Consider the following 22,672-nt stretch of genomic DNA (forward strand, 5'->3'; position numbering starts at 1 on the left):
GTTTCCTTGTACACATTTGGGTGGGTAGTGCATACATACGTGCATGCATGCATGTGTGTGTGTGTGTGTTCTCTTCACAGTTCCAAGTGCAATTGTCAGCTACAAGCAGCTCTCTATTTCCCTGGCCTTCAGCAAAAGCCATTCTACTCTGTGTCTGTGAGTTCGGCTTTTTCAGTAACTCATAGTGGGATCATGCAGGCCTGTCCATGTTTCACTTAGCATGGTGTCCTCAAGGTTCAGCCATGTCTTCAAATTGGCAGGACTTCCTCCACCTTTAAGGCTGAATGTATCTGATTAGTGAGCAGTTATGGTCCTTTGCTTATTTTTTTAACCTTTGTATAAGTGTCTTGTACTTTGTAGGGTTTTGTGTATAATATCTTATCCAGCTGTATTGTTCCCTGTTAATGGGTGTTTGGAAACATCCATGGAAAACACCTTGAACTGGTTGATACTTCCCCTTGCTTTAAGAGAGAAGCCCAGCTTTGGACCCAGCTACCCCATTCTCTGTCTGCCTCACAGTCCTGTGGCTGAGGGTACTGTTCACATCTAGTGTCACAAATAGGTGTAGTTTTGAGGGCCTTGTTGTTGAAAGTAGGATTCACTATGAAGCCAAGATTGGCTATGAACAAGTCATCTTCCTGCCTCAGCCTCCAGAGTGGTAAAATTATCAATATGTACCACAATCCCCAGCTAAATTGGTTTTATTTTGATACAGGGTTTCTTTGTAGTCCTGGCTGTCCTCACTCTATAGACCAGGCTAGCCTCGAACTCAGAGATTGCCTGCCTCTGCTTCCCAAGTGCTAGGATTAAAGGCGTGCACAATCCCTGCCCAGCACCAGCTAATTTTTAAAAAATTAACTTTTACCCTGTCTCGAAAAAACAAAAAAACAAAATAAAACAAAAATTAACTTTTGATCTTGTAGATTTTTTTTTTTTTTTTTTTTGAGACAGGGTTTCTCTGTGTAGCTTTGCGCCTTTCCTGGAACTTACTTGGTAGCCCAGGCTGGCCTCAAACTCACAGAGATCCGCCTGGAGTGCTGGGATTAAAGGTGTGCACCACCACTGCCTGGCTGATCTTGTAGATTCTTAACCAATAAATTGACATGAATTTAAGACAACCCCCCCAAAAAAAAATTCTCAAATTTCTCCAAATGGAATATTATCCTTTGTGTAGATTGGTGTTACACAGAGGACACTTCTGTTAATATCGCTAACCCTTCAATCCTTGTCTATAATATTGAGAAATATTGTAAATAGAATCGTAAAACATCATATTTTGAGACTCATTTTTTTAACTTAACAGAATTCCCCTTAAATTCATCTAAATTGTATATATTAATTCATGCCTTTGTATTGCTGTATAGTACTCCAAAGTATGGGTGGATTAGTTTAACCATCCACTTGGAAGAACATTTATCTGGGACAAACGTTGACGAGAACAATTACTGAGTCATAGTTCTATAAGAAATAGCCGTGGGGCTGGGGAAGTGGCTAAATACAGTGCTTGCTATGCAAGTATTAGGACCTGAGTTCGGATCACTGGCGCCCACATAGAAGGTATGGCAGGGCACATTCGGAATACCCGTGCTGGTGTGGAGACAGGATCCCAGGGGCTCACTGGCCTACCAGTCAAACTTTGGTGGGCTCCAGGTTCAGTGACATACCCTGTCTCCAAAAACTTAGGGTGCAAAGCAATGGAGGAAGACACCTGCCACTGTCCTCTGGCCTGCACACACAATCATGCACCTGCACACACACACACCATACACACTAAATGGACCTGGTATTTGGCAGGAGAAACCCCAAGACTAAGTTCTCAGCACAAAGGAGATTTATTTGCCACAGGGGGACAAAAAGTAGGGAATAAGAGACAGAGACAGGACACAGAGGCAAAGGAGAAGGGGAAGGGACATTTGTCAGCAACCAGGGAGATGGGAAAGGGATATTTGTCCTGGAGGGACAAAGGACTGCCTCTGGATAAAGAGGAAGCAGACGTGGCCTATAGACAAATGGCAGTTTATAAAGGGAAAGGGAAACCCTGTTAGGATGAGTTGTTCAATTTTGGCTGGACATATTAGGGTGGCCAAAGGGGGCTTTTGATTGCTGGACTTCAATACTCTGATAGCTGGACCTTGGTAGTCAGCCTCAGGAGGAAGTGACGAAGTAAGGGAACAGACATTGGGGCTAGCTTTAGGAGTGTAATTTCATGGTTTTTAGCTAAGTGCAGAGAATGGGGGAGAAGGGCAAGGCCTGACAGCCATGTTTGGTTTGACTAGAGTCCTTTTCCCAGCTCCCTCTCCTCAGCAGCTGCTGCTGTTTACAGCTTGCCTGCCCTGGTGTTTTCTCTCAAACTAATAACATCGTCCTTGAGCTTCCTAACGAATACATTTTAAAAGTCTTTCATGGACAGCTACCCCAAAGGGAACCCTAGTAACAAGCAATTCCGAGATCTTTTCTCAGATCTGCTTCGCTTCAAACATTATGGTTCTCTCTACATTTGACTTAGTCACTCACACTCTTGACAGAGTCACCAGCCAAAAGGCACCTGAAGTCTGGAGGTACAAGTGTCATGTTTCCCAAAGATGAAAGTGTCACGTGTGGTGTGGCTTCTTACATCTGTCACATGAATCAGACACAGATGGCTGTGTCATCCCTTGTCAACGGTCCACCACAGAACTCAAGATTACAACCTCCAGTCAACACCTCCTTTACCCGGAACTGCGTGTTCAGGCGCTGAGCCCTTCTCTTGCGCTGTGTCTGGTATGAAGGAGGCTACCGCAGTCATCCCCCGTTTCTCAGCCTCATACTGCGGTGGTTCTTGCTTTTCGTTTAGTCTCAGAAGACCTCTTCATACTAGATGAACAGACAGACGCTCCATTCTTGAGAAAGGAGCATTTAGCCTTTTAAACAGGGACGTAGACTCCCAGGTCTAGCCTTATCATCTGAAGGCATATATGGAGGGTGGAAACCACAACAAGGGGAATTACAGAGGAAGTAATTTGTCCACGATTGCAAGGAGAGCAAGCAATAATACCCGCTCTCATCCTGCCTTTATCACCTACGCCAGGAAAAGGACATGTATGAGTTAATAACCGTATGGAGGCCCCATGTGGCTATTAGGAGGGGAGTGTGCACCGGCGTAAAGCCGGAGCTCAGCGGAGAGGTCAGTCCCCTGTTCCCGAGCCCAGCGGCGGCGGGCATGGTTGCCGACTCAGCCGCCCCGTGTGGAGGGCCGCAGCCACGCCGGCCGGTGGCTACTGACTCCAGCCAGGAAAGCGCCAGCGCCAGCGGCTGCAGACCGCAGAAGAGACCCACAGCTACCCCGACTCGCTCCGGTGCCGAGCTGCAGCAGCACTTCCGATCTCCTACTTCCGGTGAGCTCTAAGCGGCGCCGCCGCCACCACCACAAGCCGGAAGTAAAAAAAAAAAAAGCTAAACTGAAACAAAATAGCCGACGGACCGGAAGTAGTTACGTGAGGTTCCCGCCCCGACAAGCCGTGAGCCGGAAGGCGAGGCAGAGCGCTGCCATGATGGTTGAACTTAGGTGGGATGAGTGGCAGGACTCTCGGCGACCGGAAGAGTGAGGCGGGGAGGTATGGGTTGGGCGCTGCCATGTCAACCCGATACCGGAAAAGGCGGGTCTCTTCTCCCTGACTGATCGGCGCCTGAACTCGCCTGGAGATGTGAGTTATAACTCCCTACAACTCTAGGTTATGCTTAGCAGGCTGCATGATCCCCAGTGGGAAACGCCTGCACTCAAGGCTGGAGATACCCAGGGCCTGCCTCACCGTAACCAGACTTTTAGAACTTCCACTGTCTTTCTAAAAACTCCCACCCTGAACCACAACGCTCACGGCTCAGCTCTTATTTCTGCCCCTCGTTGGTTGTCCCTATCATGGGATCCTTAAAATTTACAAATCTATCTTGGATCCCTAGGCTAACCACAGACCCAAATCGGAACTTTTCCTTGTCTACTCTTGAGATTATCTTCAGCTTACCCTGTCCCGCAGGCAGGCAGCTCTGGAAGTCACTGCTCGATACTGCAGCCGGGAGCTGGATCAGTATGGCCAATGTGTGGCAGCCAAGCCTGAATCTTGGCATCGGGATTGTCACCACCTTAAGATGAGCATTGCCCGCTGCACATCCTCCCAGTGAGTGTAAAAGTGGGGCCAGAGGGTGCCAGGCAGTGGGGTGTGAATGCTCCGGGTCTGAAATGCCCTGCTCCCACAGCCCCATCATCCGCCAGATCCGCCAGGCCTGCGCTGAACCTTTTGAAGCTTTTGAGGAGTGTCTTCGCTTGAATGAGGCAGCGGTTGGCAACTGTGCCGAACACATGCGCCGCTTCCTGCAGTGTGCTGAGCAGGTGCAGCCGCCAAGTTCACCCACAGCTGGAGAGGTAAAGGAGGCTCACTAGATCATCTTTTCCCCTTCACAACTCCCTTCATTTTCTAGCTCAAAGTAAATACCTTTAAGTCCTAGCCACACCTGATTCCCACACCTGCCTTGGTTGTGAATCCAGAACACAAAGCACGGTTCTCTGCTCCAAGTTGCAGCCTCTGCTTTAGTCTAACCATCTTTCACACTCCTCCTCTGCCAGGGCACGTGCCCCAGCCTTCTCCCTGGCCTGCCTGAACCTCTTGCTTCCATATAATGACCTGAATTGCACCCTTGCTTAAAACTCTCCAGTGGTTTCCCCTTCAGACTGGGAACACGTCCCCGATTCTTCCTGGATCCCTTGTGTTCTTCCCTTCCTGGCCCATCTTATCCACTTCATGGCTTTCAGCTGCACTGGTGGGGGTGAGGGATGGGGTGGAGGGGTTCACACACACACACACACACACACACACACACACAAATGATCTTAATGTACACAATACATAAACACATATACAATATTTCTGAGATAATAAAATGTTATTGATGGGGCAATTAGGAAAAGCCTTCACATGCTCTGGGGTTGGCAGAAATGGAAGCGTGAGGAACACTCCTTTGGATGTTTCCTGCTGGACCACTCCAACGGGAAAATTCACACCTTTAAGCACCCTCCTCCGATCACCTCTCATGGGGTCCTCTGTCCCTGCAACTCTGGGCTTCAGCGTCTTCTGGACTTCTGTGTTGGTCCATTTGTCCTTTCCAATCCTTCTCCTGTGATGGTCCCAGAGTGTTCTCAGAGGAAATCTTACCAAGTTTGCTTCTACATGGAAACCTCTGTGATTTCACTTCTACCAGACTGGTTCTCATCTCCAGTGCAACCTGATTCCGATGGCTCTGGTCCCACCTCTTCCACCCTCCACTCCAGCTCCATGTTCCACCCCAGTGGACAACTGGGGATGTCTGCCTTCCTTCTAGTTATTTTGCTCTGCCTAGACTGCCCTCCCCAGTCCATTTCCTGTCTAATTCTTACCCTGTTTAACATGGTACTTCTCTCAGAAAAGCTTCTCTGGTCCCCCATTCCTATCCCCTGGCTTTAGGCTCCTCCCATCCTAGGCATGCTCCACTGTTTTCCTTGTATCTCACGCTTCAGGAGAGTTCTTGGCTAAAGGTTACCCTCTAATTATACCTGATATTCATTGGTTCTTTGTATAGAACAGGAGCAGATGAAAGACTTAGGTTATGAGAACAGAAGGACTTTAGTTCTCCACAGGAAATGTTCAGGAATAATTGCATATTGTCCATACTAGTTACTCAGCCATCTCAGAGGAATATTTCTTTCTTTCAAGTGTTTTCAGCATCTAGATAATAAGCCCTTTCATTCCTTTTTTTTTTCTTGTTTTTAATTTTAGTTTTTACTTTTCACTTTATGTGTATCAGTGTTATTCCTCTATGTATGTGGACCATGTGTGTGCCTTGCGCCCATGGAGGTTAGGAGAGGGTGTCAGATCTCCTGGAATCCTCTGGAATTGGTGTAACATGAATTTCTAAATAATCTTAATAAAAAACCCAGATCCAGATATTGGGGTAAATGCTGAAAGATCAGAGAGACAAAGGACCAAGCCACCTCTCACCTCTAGGACTCCTCAGCCTGAAAAGCTTCTAGTTCTTGTCTCCTCAAGCTTTATATACCTTTCTCCACCCAGCCAGCACTTCCTGGGATTAAAGGCATGTGTGCTTCCCAAGCAAAGGCGTGAGATCTTAAGTGCTGGGATTAAAGGTGTGTGCCACCACTGCCTGGCTCTGTTTCTCTCCTAGACTGTGTCAATCTCATGTAGTCCAGGGTGGCTTTGAACTCACAGAGATCTAGATGGATCTCTGCCTCCCGAGTGCTAAGATTAAAGGTGTGTACCACCACTGCCTGGCCTCTGTGTTTAATCTAGTGGCTTGTTCTGTTCTCTGATCTTCAGGCAAATTTTATTAGGGTACACAGTATATCACCACAATTGGAGTGACTGTGGCTGGTTGTGAGCTACCATGTGGGTGCTGGAAACTGAACCCAGGTTCTCTGTGAGAGGAACAAGTGCTAAGCCATCTCTTTATCTTTTCAGCCCCTCTTCCTTTAAGGTTGGCTGGTGTTCTCCCTAGACAAGCAGCCTTCCTCTTCTCCGTCTCTGGCCATTCCCGCTATGACCCCACAGTTCCTCTTCCCTACAACTAAAAGAGCTTTTTTCTTTTTTGGTTTTTCAAGACAGGTTTTCTCTGTGTGTAGCTCTGGCTGTCCTGGAACTTGCTCTGTAGACCAGCTGGCCTCAAACTCACAGAAATCCACCTGCCTCTGCCTCCCAGAGTGCTGGGATTAAAGGCGTGCACCACCACCGCCCGACTGAAAGCTCTTAAAAATGGAAATTAGGGCAAGGAGGTGACTTAGCAGGTTATGGCATTTGCTGCCAGGTCTACTGACCTGAGTCTTATCTTGCAGGTTGTCCTCTGACATGCATGCACCCCCTAGATGAATGAATAAATGTAAGAGTGAAAAACAAAATGGAAGTGAAGTCACCTGTCTCCTCTCGTGGCTCCAGGCGCTCCAATGCACTAGGAAGACTAACACCCAATCCCTTCCACGTCCTGCTCCTTCATGCTGATGGCGTCACAACTCCAGCTTTTCCTCCTGACTGGGGCTGGGAGATTTAGGCCTCCTGTCTTCTCTGATCTTCACATGATTAGACATGAAATTGTCCTCATCTACCATGTGATAGAAAGGCCTTGGTGGGAGAACTCGTATTTATGTTGCTGGTGGTCCAAAAGTCTCCCTGTTCCTGCACACAGCCTTTTGCTCTTTACCTACCAGGTGACTAGTTTTAGTCTTTGGATGTCTCTGATTTTGAAAGGAAGTTTCCTGGAATGAGAGATTTTTGCCTGCTGGGTTCCAGCACTTGTAGTGATGCTGCCACGTGCCTGTAATCCTAGCACTAGGGAGGCCCGGGGAGGAGGGTTGCTACGAGTTCAAGCCAGCTCGGGTTCCACAAGTGAGCTCCAGACCAGCCTCAGCTACTGGTGAGTTCCAAGCCGACCTGGGCTAGAGTTAGAACCGATCCCTCTCCATCCTCCAAAAATAAAGAAACAGAGTTCCAGCCCCAGGTTTTAGCTTACTGTGGACAACTTGTTCTCATGGCAAATGGCCGAGGTCACTACTTGGCACCTTTCCCCTCTGTACTGGACGGTTTGAGGACAGCCTCTGCGGTGTCTGCCCCATTTCCCCATCAGTGGTCTCAAGGCCAGTAAACGTTGGTGTGTTTTCTCCACAGGCACAGCCACTTCCTGCCTCCTGAAGACCCCCTTGGACTTGGAGGAAACTGGACATGACTAGCCCACTTGATGTCCTCATCTAGAAGAGTGGCCGTTTTGGAGTCTTGAGGGCTCTGGTGTGGGTCTGGCTTTCCTGGACTTCAGGACTCTGAATAAATAAAGACTGAGTACTGGGCTTTGGTTCAGCCTATAACATTGGAGGAGGCACTAGGAGAGCTGGAGGAGAGCTTGGTCCCCCTCCCCCAGCTTTACTTGGTCTGTCAAGTAAGAGCTCAGGAGGGGCTTAAGGTGCTCCTGATCTAGGCTTAGCCTTAAGAGGACTCAGACAGCCATTCCCTGCCCCCTCCTGTCTGTACGCTGGGGAAGGACTTTCCTATCACACTCACCAGATGGCTTTTTGGTTTTTGTTTTTTTGGGTCTAGGCAGTCCTGAAGCCCAATACTAAACTGGATTCAGACTCAGAACAATCTTCCTGAGTGCCAGGGTTACAGGTGTGAACCACTGTGCCCGCCTCCTTCCCCACGACCTCACGCATGCCAGTCAGGTGTGCCCTCCCTGCCACTTGTGCCCTGAGCCTGCGTTCACTCCATCTTTCTACAGTTTTCTTGAGGCTTGTGAGAGGAGCAGTAAAAAGCTCATCTTTAGTAGCAGCACATCTTTTCCACTGCTGAATCAGAACCGGTTGAGCAGTAGACACGGGCCTTGGGCAGTAGTTGTAAAGATTCTGGCCTTAGTATTGAAAACAACTGTGTGGAGGCAGAAGCAAGGCATGAGAATCAGAAGTTCAAGGTCACCCACTGCTGTGTAGTTTGAGGCCAGACTAGGCCACCCGAGGCCCTATCTTGTTAAATTTTAAAATTTGAAAACTGAAAGGACATGGCTTGGAAGCATCCTTCACTGGATTTTTAGTTTGTCTTGATCAGCAATTTCCCAGAAGCCAGGTCTCAGAATGGGGCACAGATTCTCAGTCTGAATCCAGAAATAGTGAGAGGGAGTGGGAAAGGGAGACAAGAAGACAGCCAGTCAGAAGTATTATCAGGGTGGCAAGATGGATCAGTGGGTAAGGGTGCTTGCCTCGTGAGGGCCTGAGTTTGACCCCAGGACCCACGTGTTGGAAGGGTAGAGCTAACTCATACAAGGGTAGAGCTTCTGTTTCTTCTGACCTCAAGTGTGCCATGGCATCCCCTGCTTCCCACCCCAGTAAAGCAAACGAATAAAACCTAATTTTAAAAAGTGCATTATCAAGCTGGTTACCATCTTGGGAAATGAGACTTCTGAGAATGGCATAGGACTTAGTTACTGTGTCTGGGAAATTAGTGTATTTACCAGCTCCCTGTCTGTCAAAGAGGGCCACTGTCACAGCAGTGACACTGGCACCTCTGTCCATGTGACTCAGCAAGCTCCTCATCAGGAGAGGACGGCACAGAGAGCAATGGGATCAAGTAAGAAGCCTTCATCAGAGATCTGAATTAGTGCTACCATCCTAGTGTTCACAGGCACAGCCCAGCGGTTTGGTTGTCCACTGACTCCAGTATGGTTGGTCAGGTCATGAAGAAACAGTCCAGCATCCAGTGGTAGGAAAGCCCAGGGGTGGCACTCTGATAAAACCTTAACTACCCTAAATTTAATTGCTAAGGGGCAGAGGCCGGAAGATAAGTGAGAGTGGCTTGATCAGTAACAAGGTATAAGATGAAAGGAAAGGGCTGTTTTATGTTGATAAAAGGATATTAAAATCTTAAATTGTATCATGCAAATCACTAGTGTTGTTATTTATGTATGGACTTTCTAGATTGTTAATACCAGTCAATCTAAATATGTTATTTATTTTGAGACAGGGTCTTGTATCCCAGACTGGCCTTGAATTTGCTATGTAACCAAGGAAGCCTTTGAACTTGTGTTCCTCCTGTCCCTACCTCCCAAGGGTAGAGAGTGTGTCCCCATGGCCAGTTTATTTGGTACTGAGGATGCAGCCCAAAGCTTTGTGCACAGTAAGCAAACACTCTGCCAACTACCTATCCCCAGATCAGTAACAATACTCCTATGGGCTGTCCTCACAGCCCAAGGCTTTTTGCATTATCCCATCCTGCAAACTGTATGGCAATAGGGGTTATGTTGCTCTCCTTCCCCAGTTTTTTCCAAAGTGCCCTTAACCTGGCGTAGTAAGTCCCACCTGTAATCTCTGGGGGAGCTGAAGTGTTTGCCACATTCGAAGCCAGCCGGTGCTATTGAAAAGTCACAAAAATACAACACAAAACAATAGGTTTCGCTCTGGTCCCGCAGGATCTTGTGAACTGCTGTCTAGCCCACTGCTGGCCGTGGTGAGAGCTTGTCTTTGGACCTGGACCTTTGCTTTTCTGGCTAGTGTTTGTAATGTCTCAGTAAACCCCTTATTTCAGAGAGCTCTTGATCTCTAGAATTTTTGGTTCAACAGTGCCCATGACCTCCATGCAGATTAACCATTGAGTCAAGTCTCTTCTCCCTTGAAGCGACTCCACAGAAGGAGCCAGCCACTTGAATCCCAAGATTTGTATTATGGCTTAGAAAACTGAACCTGACCCATTGGGAGTTTCCTCTCAATATCTGCCTCCAAAACAAAAGAAATTTGTGGGCCTAGGAGTCAAGGTGGAAGTCCTATCTAGTCAAGGTTGGAGGAGCTACCAGGTGTGGCTTGCAAGACGGAAGGGGAAAGGTGGTGAGGAGAGGGAGAAAATGGTTTCTTGTGGGCCTGCAAGGGCTGCCTTGGTTCTGGTGGCTTTCTGCTCCCAGCTCATTTTTCCTGGGCTTTGGCTTAAGCCCTCAGACTTTGAAGGATGTTTTCAGCTAGCTAGTTTTGTTCAAATGAGGTTCTGTCTCATTCTCCCAAGAGTGTGATGAGAACAGACAAAATGGAGGTCCAGACTACATTTTAGAACATTTTTAATGGCCTCTTTTTTGGACTAAAGGGTCCAACAGAGTGAAATGGGAAACCTTAAAGGTACCATGCTGCTACCTTCTATTGGCCCAAGCATTCTTGAGGTCTCACACATTCTAAGAATGGAGACTTCACTTCCCAATAATATTTGGCTGCAATGAATCTGTGCCTGTCTGTGAGCTAACAGAACAACTCTATGGTGTTTTATTTCTCTAGCTGTGTCTGGTTTGGTAATTGTATTTTTTCTGGGAATTTATCACATTGTCTGTGCTTAGGGCTATGTTAATCTGTTCACAATATCCATGTTATCCTAAGGCCTGTAGCATCTGTAATACTGCCTCTCTTGCTTCAGACTCTGTACTTGGACCTGTTTCCTTCTTTCTTTATCAATATGGACAAGGGTATGTCAAGTTCATTAACCTTTTTCTATAATTTACTTTTAGCTTGTTGATCTTTATTTTGATTTGTGTTTGTTTGTCTGTTTGTTTGTTTTGAGACCTGGTCTCTTGTAGGCCAGGATGGCCCAAATTTATTGTGTAGCAAAAACTGACTTTGAGCTCCTGATCCTCTTGCCTTGGGATTGCAGGTCTGTGCCACCACACCACATACAATTTGTACCTTTTTGAGATGAAAGTTTCAGGCTTTTCTTTTACTAAGAGATATGTATTACATTGCTAACAAATTTGATTTTTTAAATTTCTTTCTAATTTTATTTCTTTATTGGTATTGGATTATTTAGAAATTCAGAGGTATATTTCTTAGTTTCTAACCATATGGGAATTTTTCTAGTTATCTTGCCTAATTAAATCGGTTTGGTAACATCTTTTACATTTCAGTCTTTTAAAATTTGTCACAGCTTTATGGCTTGGCAGAGACTCAGTTCTGTTAATGTGCCATATGTTCTTGAATCATAATCTTAGCTTAGGGATGTGAGGCAGGGATTCAGGAGATGATCCCAGGAAGCCATGGTAGTAGAACAATGCAAAGTGTGACCAGGAAGCTGAAGAGATGACTCAGCGGTTAAGAGCATTGACTGCTCTTCCAGAGATCCTGAGTTCAGTTCCCAACAACCACATGGTGGCTCACAACCATCTGTAATGTGATCTGATACCCTCTTCTGGCCTGCAGGGATATATTCAGGCAGAACACTGTATACATAATAAATAAATCTAAAAAAAAAAAAAAAAGAAGAAAGAGGAAGAAAGAAAGAAAGAAAGAAAGAAAGAAAGAAAGAAAGAAAGAAAGAAAGAAAAGTGTGACCAAGAAGGGAAGGATCTCACCAAGCAAACTGTCATAGTGGCCAACAGCTTAGTTCTCTGGGGAACTCTGAGAGACAGAACATTCCCACTTAGGGGGTGAGAAACACCGACTTCCACCATCCCTTTCACTGAGGACCATTTAGTTGAGGGCTTTGGTTTTGGTTTCCTGCCACCTCCTGCTTGCCGTACATGCAGGCTGTCAGTCAACCAAATGTGGCTCTCTTGGCTGCTCTCATCCACTAAATTCATTTCAGTGTTAGCCACCATTATGGCCACCATGCATTACTTCAGCTGCCACAGTTGTGGCCATCATCATCTTACCCACCCTTCCTGCCTACCAGTGCGGTCACCAGTTGCCCTGTTCCACCATGGCCACCGCTGGTGAAAGGATTTTGGTAATTCTGACTCACTTCACAAAGAATGGGAACAGTCAACCAAGAATGCCAAATCGGTATGCTGGGCCCGAAGGATGGGGAATTACTGGGAACGTTGGTGGAGTCAGGTAGCAATGTGGAGGGAGATATGCTGGTGCTGGTGTGGCTTGTAAGACAACTGATGGTTATTCAGAATCCTAAAGAGGCAAAAAATGCCAGTCAATGGGCTTTGGGTGTAAAAAGATAGGGGAATGTCAACTAGGAAGCAAAGCATGTCTTCAAGAACCCCTGTTTTACCTTTGGTGGCTTTCAAGATGGAGTTCTGGGCTGCTATTGAGTGTATCCTTTTACAAAACATATTCACTGTAATAATGATAGTATCTGTCAGCACCAATCTCCAATGGGTAAACCAGTTAGTACCATCAAAACTCTTGGGAAAGCAGGACTGGTGATACACACCTGGAATCCCAGCACTTGACAGATTAAGGTAGGAGGATTACAATAAGTTTGAGGCCAGCCTGGTCTACCATAAGCAGCAGAGATACATAGCTAGACCTTGTCTCAAAAGCAAAGCAATAACAAAAAGCCATTCAGAGGGAATGTGTGCAAATAGAAGCCAGGTCCTATAAGGAAAATCAATCTTGAAAGAAAGTATGCTGGCTTTTACCACACAGCATGCTGCTTTTTAAAAGCCGGGTTGTGTTCATGCCAATTAAACCAGAATCTCTTGGGATGAAACCCAAACTTTAAAAAAAAAAAAATTAAAAATTAAAAATTGATTCAATATGTAGTTAGTGAAGTCTGAGAACCACCACTCTGATAAAATTCCTCGTTTTTGGAATGAGGAATACATATATATATATTACATACATATTCTCTTGCCTAGAAATGTCCTAAAGGATGTTCAACTGATTCTGAGGTCCCTAAAGACATAAAATCAGCAAGACGTGAAAGGCCTATGAGTGTCACAAAAGGCTGGGATCATAATCATGTACCACCACACCTGGTCAAATGCCACTTTTGATTGACTTGGAAGCGCTTGCCTATGCTGTACATTTGTGAGACTCAGTCTCCATTCGCATTGTGTGTATTTTGAGCACGTACAATCCCATGTTCTTCTGTATGTGGAACAGTATGAGTTCTTTGCTTACTCTCTCTTTCTCCTAATCCCTTTGTATAAATCTTTCTGCTTGTCAAACAAACAACATCATCATTTAGTCTTTGTTTTCAGTGATATCTGGGTCATGCTGACACAGTCTCCCTAGCATTCTCATTTCACTATTTAAGTGATGACATTTGCAATGTTGAACAATTAAGCCATCATTGTCTCAACACAGAAGGCAATAGTTAACCTATAGTCAGAGTTCTGTCGACACAGAACTCCAAAGTCATGCAGTGTGTCACAGTACTCAAAAGGGCACTGCAGTGGGTGATTCAAAAGTGTGGGCCACAGAAATACAGCAGTGGTGTCTTATGGAAGGTAGCAAATTTCTGGAACTTAACTTCCACTCAGACTTGTATATATCCATCCAGCTACTCCATCTGATGTCCTAGAGTGTCTTGGTCTTGCTGTGTTCAGGGCTGGCTTCTTGACCTTGCTCTTGAACTGGCTTCATGCTCACCCTTCCCTGAGGCAGGCAGATCTATTCTTCCTGCTGCTCAGGCCCAAGACTTCAGGATCCTTTCATCCCCTTTATTACCAACTACAAAACATACCTGCTATCTAGATACTCCTCTGCTTCCTGGTCACCACACCCAGAGGAGCCACCACCGTCATCGTCTTGTGGCTTCAGCGGCAGCCACCATCCTGGGTACTCAGCTTCTCCTTTGCTTCAATCTCTCTAGATGCCCTTGATGTAACAGCTGGAGGTCTGCTGGGTAAGACTGAATTCGGAACATATACCACTTCTCTGTCTAATAGTGTACAAAGGCAAGCACCTCCTGTACTGATAGGGCCAGGGACATGGCTCAGAGAGCAGTGACACTAGCCTGATGACCTTACTTAGATCCCTGGAACCCACTGTGGAAGGAGAGAACTGACTCCAAAAGTTGTCCTTCAATCTCTCTCTCTCTCTCTCTCTCTCTCTCTCTCTCTCTCTCTCTCTCTCCTCTCACCCATACACACACACACTAACAACAACAATAATGATGTAATAACAACAATAAAAGTTTTTAATCTCAAAGCAGAACCCCAAAGTTCTTACAGCAGCTTCCAAAATCCAACACCATGAGGCTCCCCCTTCTCATTACTCTCTACACGCATGTTCTCCCAAGCTCCCAAGCATGTGACCCTTTCTACTCTTAGAACACATTGGGCTTTGGCCTGCCTCATGCCTTTTAAGATACTAGCTTCTCTGCCCATCTGTGGTGATAGCTTGCCTGGAGGTCAGAGTGCAGAGCTAGCCACTAGAGGCCAGGCAGTGGTGGCACACACCTTTAATCCCACCTCTTGGGAGGAGGAAACAGGAAGTGATATGGCTGGGCAGAGAGAAGAAGCGATAGGGCAGGGTGGAGACAGGAGCTCGGCCCTTTCGATCTGAGGATTCAGTGGAGGTGAGATCTCTAGTGGCTGACTGTACTGCTTCTCCGATCTTCAGGCAAGCTTTATTTGTCAGAGCATACACAAAATATCACCACATTCCCATCTTTCCTACTAGCAAGGGACACGAGGGCAGGAATCTTTTTCTTGTTGGTTTGTTTGCTGGTATATTAAAGGCATTTAGAATAGTGTACGTCGCACAGTAAGTGTTTGAAATTTTTTCTTTTAGCTTTTTGAGACAAGGTATTGCCAAGTCACCCAGGCTGGCCTTGAGCTGTCCATCCTCCAGCGTCATTCCTGAGTGCTTGGGTTACAGATGTGTGCCACCATGCCTAGTTGATGGGAAACATTTTGGACAAGTGAAGGGAGTGGTCACCATGACCTCTCCAGGTCTCAACATGGAACATGGTCTGCTTTTGGGTAGGACAAGAAGATACTGGAGTAGTGATGGTGTGGTAGGCAGAGGGTCTGGGGCCTAGTGGTCAGCTGTTTCTTTCTCTTACTTCCTGTTGTAAGTGGTACCAGCAGGTTCATCAAGGATGCACTCATTGCCAGGGGCAGGAAGGGTCAAAGGAAGTCTGAGTTTCCACCAAGCATAAATTGGCCGTGTGCTTCAAAGGTGCTCAGGCCACTTTTTACTCTGCCAGGAAACACTGGAGGGTTTGGAGTCCTCCACCCAACCTTCTTCACACATCAAGCAGATAAAGGAGAAGGTCAGGCTCAAGGTCAGGGGGACATTTATTGGGGCTAGTTCTAGAAGTGCTTCTAGAAGCCCATCATTGTTGCTCTCATCAAAACTCAGGCTTACCTCATTGCAAGTCTTGCTGGGTAATGTAGCGTACCTCTACTTTTTGGAGGGAAAGCAGGTGAACACTCAGTACCATTCTTGTCATGACAGATGTCCCACTGTCCTGGTTAACCTTAATTGTCAACTTGACAATTAAGGAAACATAACAGTTGAGGAATTGCCCAGATCAGGTTGGTCTGTGGGCATATCTGTGGGGGATTATCTTGATCATTCATTGATATAGGAGGGCCCAGCTTACTGTGGGTATCACTATCCCTCAGCAAAACATCCGGGGCTGTATTTTTTAAAAAGCTAGCTAAGCAAGAATGAGTAACCCAGGCAGAGAATGAGCCAGCAAGCATCAGTCCTGTGTGGTTCCTGTCTTGAGTTCCTGCCCTGACTTCCCTCAGTGATGGACTGTGACCTGGGAGTGTAAGTCAAATAAACACTTTTCCTCCCCAGGTGTTTTGTTTGTTTTGTTTAGTTTTTCAACATAGAGCTTCTCTTTGTATCTTTGGCTGTCCCGGAACTCTCTCTGTAGACCGAGCTGGCCTAGAACTCACAGAGATCCATCTGCCTCTGTCTCCCCAGTGCTGGGATTAAAAGTGCACCACCACTGCCCAGCCCCAGGTTGTTTTTGGTTAGAGTATTTTATCACAACAGCAGAAGAGAAACTAGAACACCCATACAATCTGGAGAGAATACTCACTGCTCTAGAATACCTTGAGCTCTAGTGTAAGAGAGGTCACACTATGTGTCCTGGAACAGCCTTTTGTGGAAAGCAATGGAGAAATATCTTGTCCCATTTGTAGGAAGTTATGCTGCAGAAATTTATCTGGGCACAAACTGGAATGTCCAAGGGTACATCTTGCAGTATTGTTTATAAGAACAAATGACTGGGAACATTGGACAATGTTTGGTCTATAAAATGAGATGCATATAGCAATTAGAAAGAATGTAAGAACTCTTATATTGCCATTTGAACAAATATCCAATAAGATGTAAATCACAAATGTGTGATCTCAGAAAGAATTAAATAGCATTTTTAATTTTAAAAATAAGTAATAGTTGCACATCATATAGAATTTAAAAGGTTCAGAAAGTTTGTGTTGAAAAGATGGCTTTCACTGGTGCTCTGGGTCTGTGTTCCTCGCCTCATGGGTAACCAAGGTTACCAGTTTCTTTTTTATCCTTTTAGAAACATTTTATGCATAGATCAGTAAATGCATGCATGTGCAGACACACTCCTACATATATAAATGTGTATTTTTATCCCTTTTTACAAAAACACTACCTTACTATATATAGTGTTCTGCCCTTTCTTTTTCTTCATCTAGAAGTTTAACTTGCAATCACTCCGTATTATATATAAACAACTAATTCTTTTTATGGCTGCATAATATTTCCTTATGTAGATACTGAAAATGAATTATATCTAAAATTAGTACTTTTAGTATAGCCACAGTTCTAGATGGAAAATATCCTCAAACTCTGAGCTTTATCCAGATTGCCAGTGACTTCCACGTGGCTTCTCTTTTCAATTCTCATCTCTGTAGCTCTTCACCAGTCAACCCCTGCCCAAGACTTACTCATAGACCAAACTTCAGTCGGCCTCCCGTGAGCCCTCTTCTGGGCTAGACCTCAGACTCGGCCTGTATTCTTTGGCCTGCCCTTCTCAAGCTTAGCTTAGTGTGATCCTCTAACCCTTGCTATCTGATCAGTCAAGAGTGCCTTTGAGATCCTTCTCTCTCCTGATCACCACAGAGGACAAGCTTCCACTTCTGTATGTTTTCATAGCAATACCATAAACTCTTCACTGTGGTCCCACTTGAATGAGAAAATGCCTTATTGAAACTGAGAGACACTGTGAATGACTGCTCTAGGTTCTTGAATAATGTCAGTGTCGTGAAAGACAGACAAATCCCAGGGAACAGTACTCAGACCCTGGGAAGCTCTAAAAGCCATCCCCAGGACTCCTGGAGACATATGACATGGTCTGTATGTTAGCCGGTAGTTGTGTATCAGTGTTAAATGTCTTCAGTTTGAGAATGCTATTTTGTTCATCTAAATGCATGTCCTTGTTCTTAAGAGATTCACATCTGCATTAGTTACTTTTCTTGTTGCTATGACAAATATTTGATAAGAATGCAAGGTTTACTTTAGTTCACAGTTTGAAGGTTTACTCTTTCATGGCAGGAAAGACACAGTGGCTGGGGTATGAGGTTGCTGGTCACGTTGCATTCTCAGTCAGGAAGCAGAGTGATGAGTACTGGTGCTCATCTCTCTTTCCCCTTTTTAATAAAGACACCAGCCCACGAAGTGCTGCCACTCATATGTAGGGTGGTTCTTCCCGTCTTACCTAATCTAGAAAATCCCTCACAGACAAACGCAGAGCCTCATCTCTGAGAAGATTCTAGGCTCTGTCAAGCTGAGTGACAGTCAATACTAACTATAGCACATTAGGAATGAAGTCTCATAAGAAAATGCAACTTGCCGGGCGGTGGTGGCGCACGCCTTTAATCCCAGTACTCGGGAGGCAGAGGCAGGCAGATCTCTGTGAGTTCAAGGCCAGCCTGGGTTACAGAGTGAGTTCCAGGAAAGGTGCAAAGCTACACAGAGAAAACCTGTCTCAAAAAACCAAAAAGAAAAAAGAAAAAAAAAAGAAAAAGAAAATACAACTTATTCTTAAATAGCTCCAAAAAGAAAAATGTATACATCTGTATTGAGAGGAAAGGACACAGATACAAAAAGTGATGCTAAGGGGACAGACATCCATACTTAGCATTCATACATGTACACAATATGTACATGCACATGTACATGTGTGGACAAAGATACCCAAGATACACATTAGAGAAAAGCATCTTCAACAAATGGTGCTGGGAAAACTGGACGGCTACAGGTAGAAGAATGAAACCAAGTCACTATTTCCTACCCTGCACAAAAATCAACAAGGACTTCAACCTAAGACCTGAAACTAGAAACTGCTAGAGGAAAGAGTGGCGGGGGCACTGGAAGATCTAGGCGTAAGTAGAGACTTTCTGAATAGGACTCCTGCTCACTCAGGAAATAAGGCCAGTGATTGACAAATAAGACCTCATGAAATTAAAAAGCAGAAGAACCTGCCAATTAATTGAAGAGGCAGCCTACAGAATGGGAAAAAGCTATCTGACGGAAGATTAGTACCTAGAATACAGAAAGAACTCAGAAACTACACGTCAAGAAAACAACTTAAAGAAAGAATGAGATATGACATTTGTGGTGGTGGTTTGAATGAAAATGACCCCCATGGGCTCATGGGGAGTGGCATTATTAGAGATGTGTCCTTGTTGAAGGAAGTGTGTCCTTGTTGGAGGAAGTGTGTCACTGGGAGTGGGCTTTGAGGTTTCAAAAGCTTAAGCCAGGCCCAGCGTCACTCCCTCTTCCTGCTGCCTGTCGATCCGGATGTAGAACTCTCAGCTCCTTCTCCAGCACCATGTCTGCCTGCAGGACACTATGGGTCCCCACCATGATTATAATGAACTAAACCTCTGAACCTGTAAGCCAGCCCCAGGGAAATGTTTTTACTTTATAGGACTTGCCATGGTCATGGTGTCTCTTCACAGCAAGAACAATGACTAAGACAACATTGAATAAAGTTTGCAAAAGAAAAAAATGGCTAATACACATTTTTTTAAATGTTCAACATCTTTAGCCATCAAGGAAATGCAAGTAAAAATGACTGAAACCTCATCTCATCCCAGTCAGGGTGGCTATCAAGACAACAAATGGCAACAAGGAGGTGGGGAGAGGGGTCCCCTAATGTGCTGCTGGTGGGAGTGCAAACCGATAGAACCACTGTAAAAATCTAAGTGGAGGTTTCTTAAAAGTCTAAAAATAGAATGGCCGTCTGATGCAGCGATAGCACTACTGGACATATACCGAAATGGATCTATTCCCTACCACAGAAACACTGGCTCAGCCATTTTCATTGTTGTTCTATTCACAGAAGCTAGAGATGTCCATCAAAATGATGAATGAATAATGGGAATGTACACACATACAATAGGATTTTGCTCAGCCATAGTGAAAAATGGAATTATGAAAATTTCCGGAAGAGGGATGAAACTTTGAAATATTATAGTAAGTGTGGTCACCCAGACCCCTGAAAAAAAAAAGACAGCATGTTCTTTCTCATATGCAGATCTTAGCTTTTAATTTTTAGATTTGTGTGTTTTATTCAAACTACAGAGGTCAGGAAGCTAGAAAGAGACCATGAGAGGGCAGAGGGGAAGAGGGGTTGAGAGAGAACGGTCCTAGTGGAGCACATGAAAGCAGAGCTGGAAAAGCTGGGTGGAGAGGACTACTCAGGGATGGTGATGGGGATGGAGGAGAGGAAGGGATGGAAGGAGGGGTAACAAAAACCAAGGATGCATGGAAAGCTTTTTGGAAACCCATAACTTAATTAAAAATATATGATTTTTTTCCTTTGGAAATGAGTTTGAATGGAGTGAGAGGGTAATACTGCTTCCAGAAAGCATGCATTTTTAAGTGGGAAAAAAATCGCCGAGTCAGCCATGGGATGCACAAAAATAAAATGAATATAAGGTTTATCTTTATTATTGTTGTTGCTGTTTTTCCCCTCAAGGTCTCTAGTTCACATTTGAAGCCTGGCCCTCTATCAGGTTACCCTTTCATTTCACAGCAGAAATGAGATGATCTCAGTCAGTTTTGCTGTCAGTCTTACCTGGTGAGGTCATCTTCACTTTGGATTTTCTCCTTCATGCCAATCTTGTATTCCATAGACGGAGCCATTTGCTCAGGCGGAGGCCCTGTAGCTTGCACCCTATATGAATGGAGGCCCTTTGTGCGTGCATCTCAGGACCAACTGTCTCTGTGGTTTTCTGCGCCGTTGTCTTTATTTTGAAAGAATTACTTCCTACCTCTTAAGTTATGCAGCCCATGATCTTGACCCTCCCTCTCTTCCACCAGATGGGAACTGAGGCAAGACATAATAAAAAAAGAAAACCGAAGTCAAGGTTTTCTAGCTGCGAAACACCATTTTCGCATCTTTTGACTTTTCTCATCATTCATCTTCTACTCGATTGTGAGCATGCGCACTCTGTGCATTTTGGTTCTTACATTTCCCTGAGAAACTGGAGACTTTATCAATGTTATTTTGCTGGTTTCTATTCATGTCCTCCAAGTCAAGACTCCTTCTGCGGGATGTCTTCCCTCCCCTAACAATTATGAGTCTGTGTTGGCTGTCCTTCCTGGGAGAGAACAGGCTTTCCTGGGCTTGCTCTCCCTCCCAGGGCGAGCTGCCATCTTCTCTGGCTTTCTTAGGCGTGAAGATTACCACTGGGAAAGTGTCAGAAGTGGAAACATCAGTGCTGCTGGTCAGACCAGCTTTTGGCAGCTCAGGAACTGGAGGGGAGGAATGGAGCTAGCGATCTAGTCACTCAATTGACTTTTTTATCTGAGGGGGTAGAACTTAATTCTCTGGGGCTGGTGAAAAAGGGAAACACACACACACACACACACACACACACACACACACACACACCCCTTCAACATGTCAGGGTCTCTCTATCTTTAGTTCTTTTCTTACCTCTATCCTGATGTCCCCTTCTAACTTTTTCCTGATGTCTCCTTCTAACTAATTTTATTTTTTTCCTACACCTTATATACACCCAGCAAAATCTTTCAAGAAATATAAAAATTATAATGTGGTTACATTATATTTTTCAAGTGAATGATTACAATGAATACAAGTAAAAACCAGCATGTTTATCACTATCCTTACTTGAGTAAACATTTTACATATTACAGCTGAAAACCAAATTATTCCCAAAGACCCATATACATTCATGTCTAAACATCTTGTTATAGATTAACATGCAGGGTATTTTTCTCAAGCCAGTTCTTTTACTGGCAGGTTGAATTTTTTGGTTATAAAGAAAGGATCAATTACTTTATTACATATCTCAAAAGGCAATGTTATAAAAAAATCTTGAAAGAATCATAAATCTAAACTTTTACATATGGAAAACAATCAGTCATCTCTACTTTAAATCCTCAAGTGCACACCCACTCATCAACAGTTTTTTACATCAGGAAGCTGAGGGCAGAAATGGGTACAAGGAATTAATCATCACCTTTGATCACCAACCTATCCTAGCAAGAAAGGCAAGTCTACTAGTAATAACCAGGCCACCTTTGTTCTTGTTCCTTGACTTCCACAGGTCCCTCACTCAGCTATTAAAAGTGTGCCTTTCTAAACTTTAAATTGTTCCCTAAGATTTTCTATCCCAAAGCCATCAACAAAAACTTCTTAACCTAACCTTACTAACAATTCTACATGTCTAAATTCTTTCTAAGGCTGGTGGTTGAATCTTTAATCTGCTCCAGCAGCAATGCTTGGAAAAAAAATTGATCACTATTATTGTGAGTACCAGTAACACTGCTCAGTGAGGGGCTAGACGCCCCCTGAGAGTTTTCATAAAACCCTTAGATGATGAGGGACGTGGTGACCCAGAAGGCACCCATCAGGGCAGTGCTCAGTAACATCATGAGGTCCTCGGGACTCCGGGGCTCTGCCCCTGCAAGGCTCACCCAGCCCGTTTGTGCTAGGCCGTATTCCATGAGTTCCAAAGCTGCTTGCTGGTCCCCAACACTTCAGACAGACCCCCTTTCATTGTACACATCTTCCTGTGGTCCCCAGCACTTCAGACAGACCCCTTTTCATTGTACACATCTTCCTGTGGTCACCAGCACTTCAGACAGACCCCTTTTCATTGTACACATCTTCCTGTGGTCCCCAGCACTTCAGACAGACCCCTTTTCATTGTACACATCTTCCTGTGGTCCCCAGCATCTCAGACAGACCCTTTTTCATTGTGCACATCTTCCTGTGGTCCCTAGCACTTCAGACAGACCCCTTTTCATTGTACACATCTTCCTGTGGTCCCCAGCATCTCAGACAGACCCCTTTTCATTGTACACATCTTCCTGTGGTCCCCAGCATCTCAGACAGACCCCTTTTCATTGTACATATATTCCTGTGGTCCCCAGCATCTCAGACAGACCCTTTTTCATTGTACACATATTCCTGTGGTCCCCAGCATCTCAAACAGACCCTTT

The 22,672-nt window shown here is 45.0% G+C and overlaps 1 protein-coding gene across 1 annotated transcript; it reads left to right on the plus strand.

Moving 5' to 3' along the window:
* The first annotated feature begins 3,473 nt into the window (after positions 1-3,473).
* Chchd5 (coiled-coil-helix-coiled-coil-helix domain containing 5) lies at positions 3,474-7,855 on the plus strand. Its single transcript, XM_059261399.1, has 4 exons — positions 3,474-3,683; positions 4,011-4,151; positions 4,231-4,396; positions 7,680-7,855. Coding segments are annotated over exons 1-4 (333 nt in total). The 5' UTR covers positions 3,474-3,681; the 3' UTR covers positions 7,704-7,855.
* The last annotated feature ends 14,817 nt before the right edge of the window (positions 7,856-22,672 follow it).

This window comes from Peromyscus eremicus, chromosome 4 (assembly GCF_949786415.1).
Source record: "Peromyscus eremicus chromosome 4, PerEre_H2_v1, whole genome shotgun sequence".
In the NCBI taxonomy this organism is placed as follows: domain Eukaryota; kingdom Metazoa; phylum Chordata; class Mammalia; order Rodentia; family Cricetidae; genus Peromyscus; species Peromyscus eremicus.

Bases quoted from the DNA above. Each gene is read 5' to 3' on its own strand.
- Chchd5 (XM_059261399.1), top strand. The intron at 4,152-4,230 runs GTGAGTGTAAAA...CTGCTCCCACAG, and splicing joins GCCCGCTGCACATCCTCCCA to CCCCATCATCCGCCAGATCC. The intron at 4,397-7,679 runs GTAAAGGAGGCT...TTTTCTCCACAG, and splicing joins GTTCACCCACAGCTGGAGAG to GCACAGCCACTTCCTGCCTC.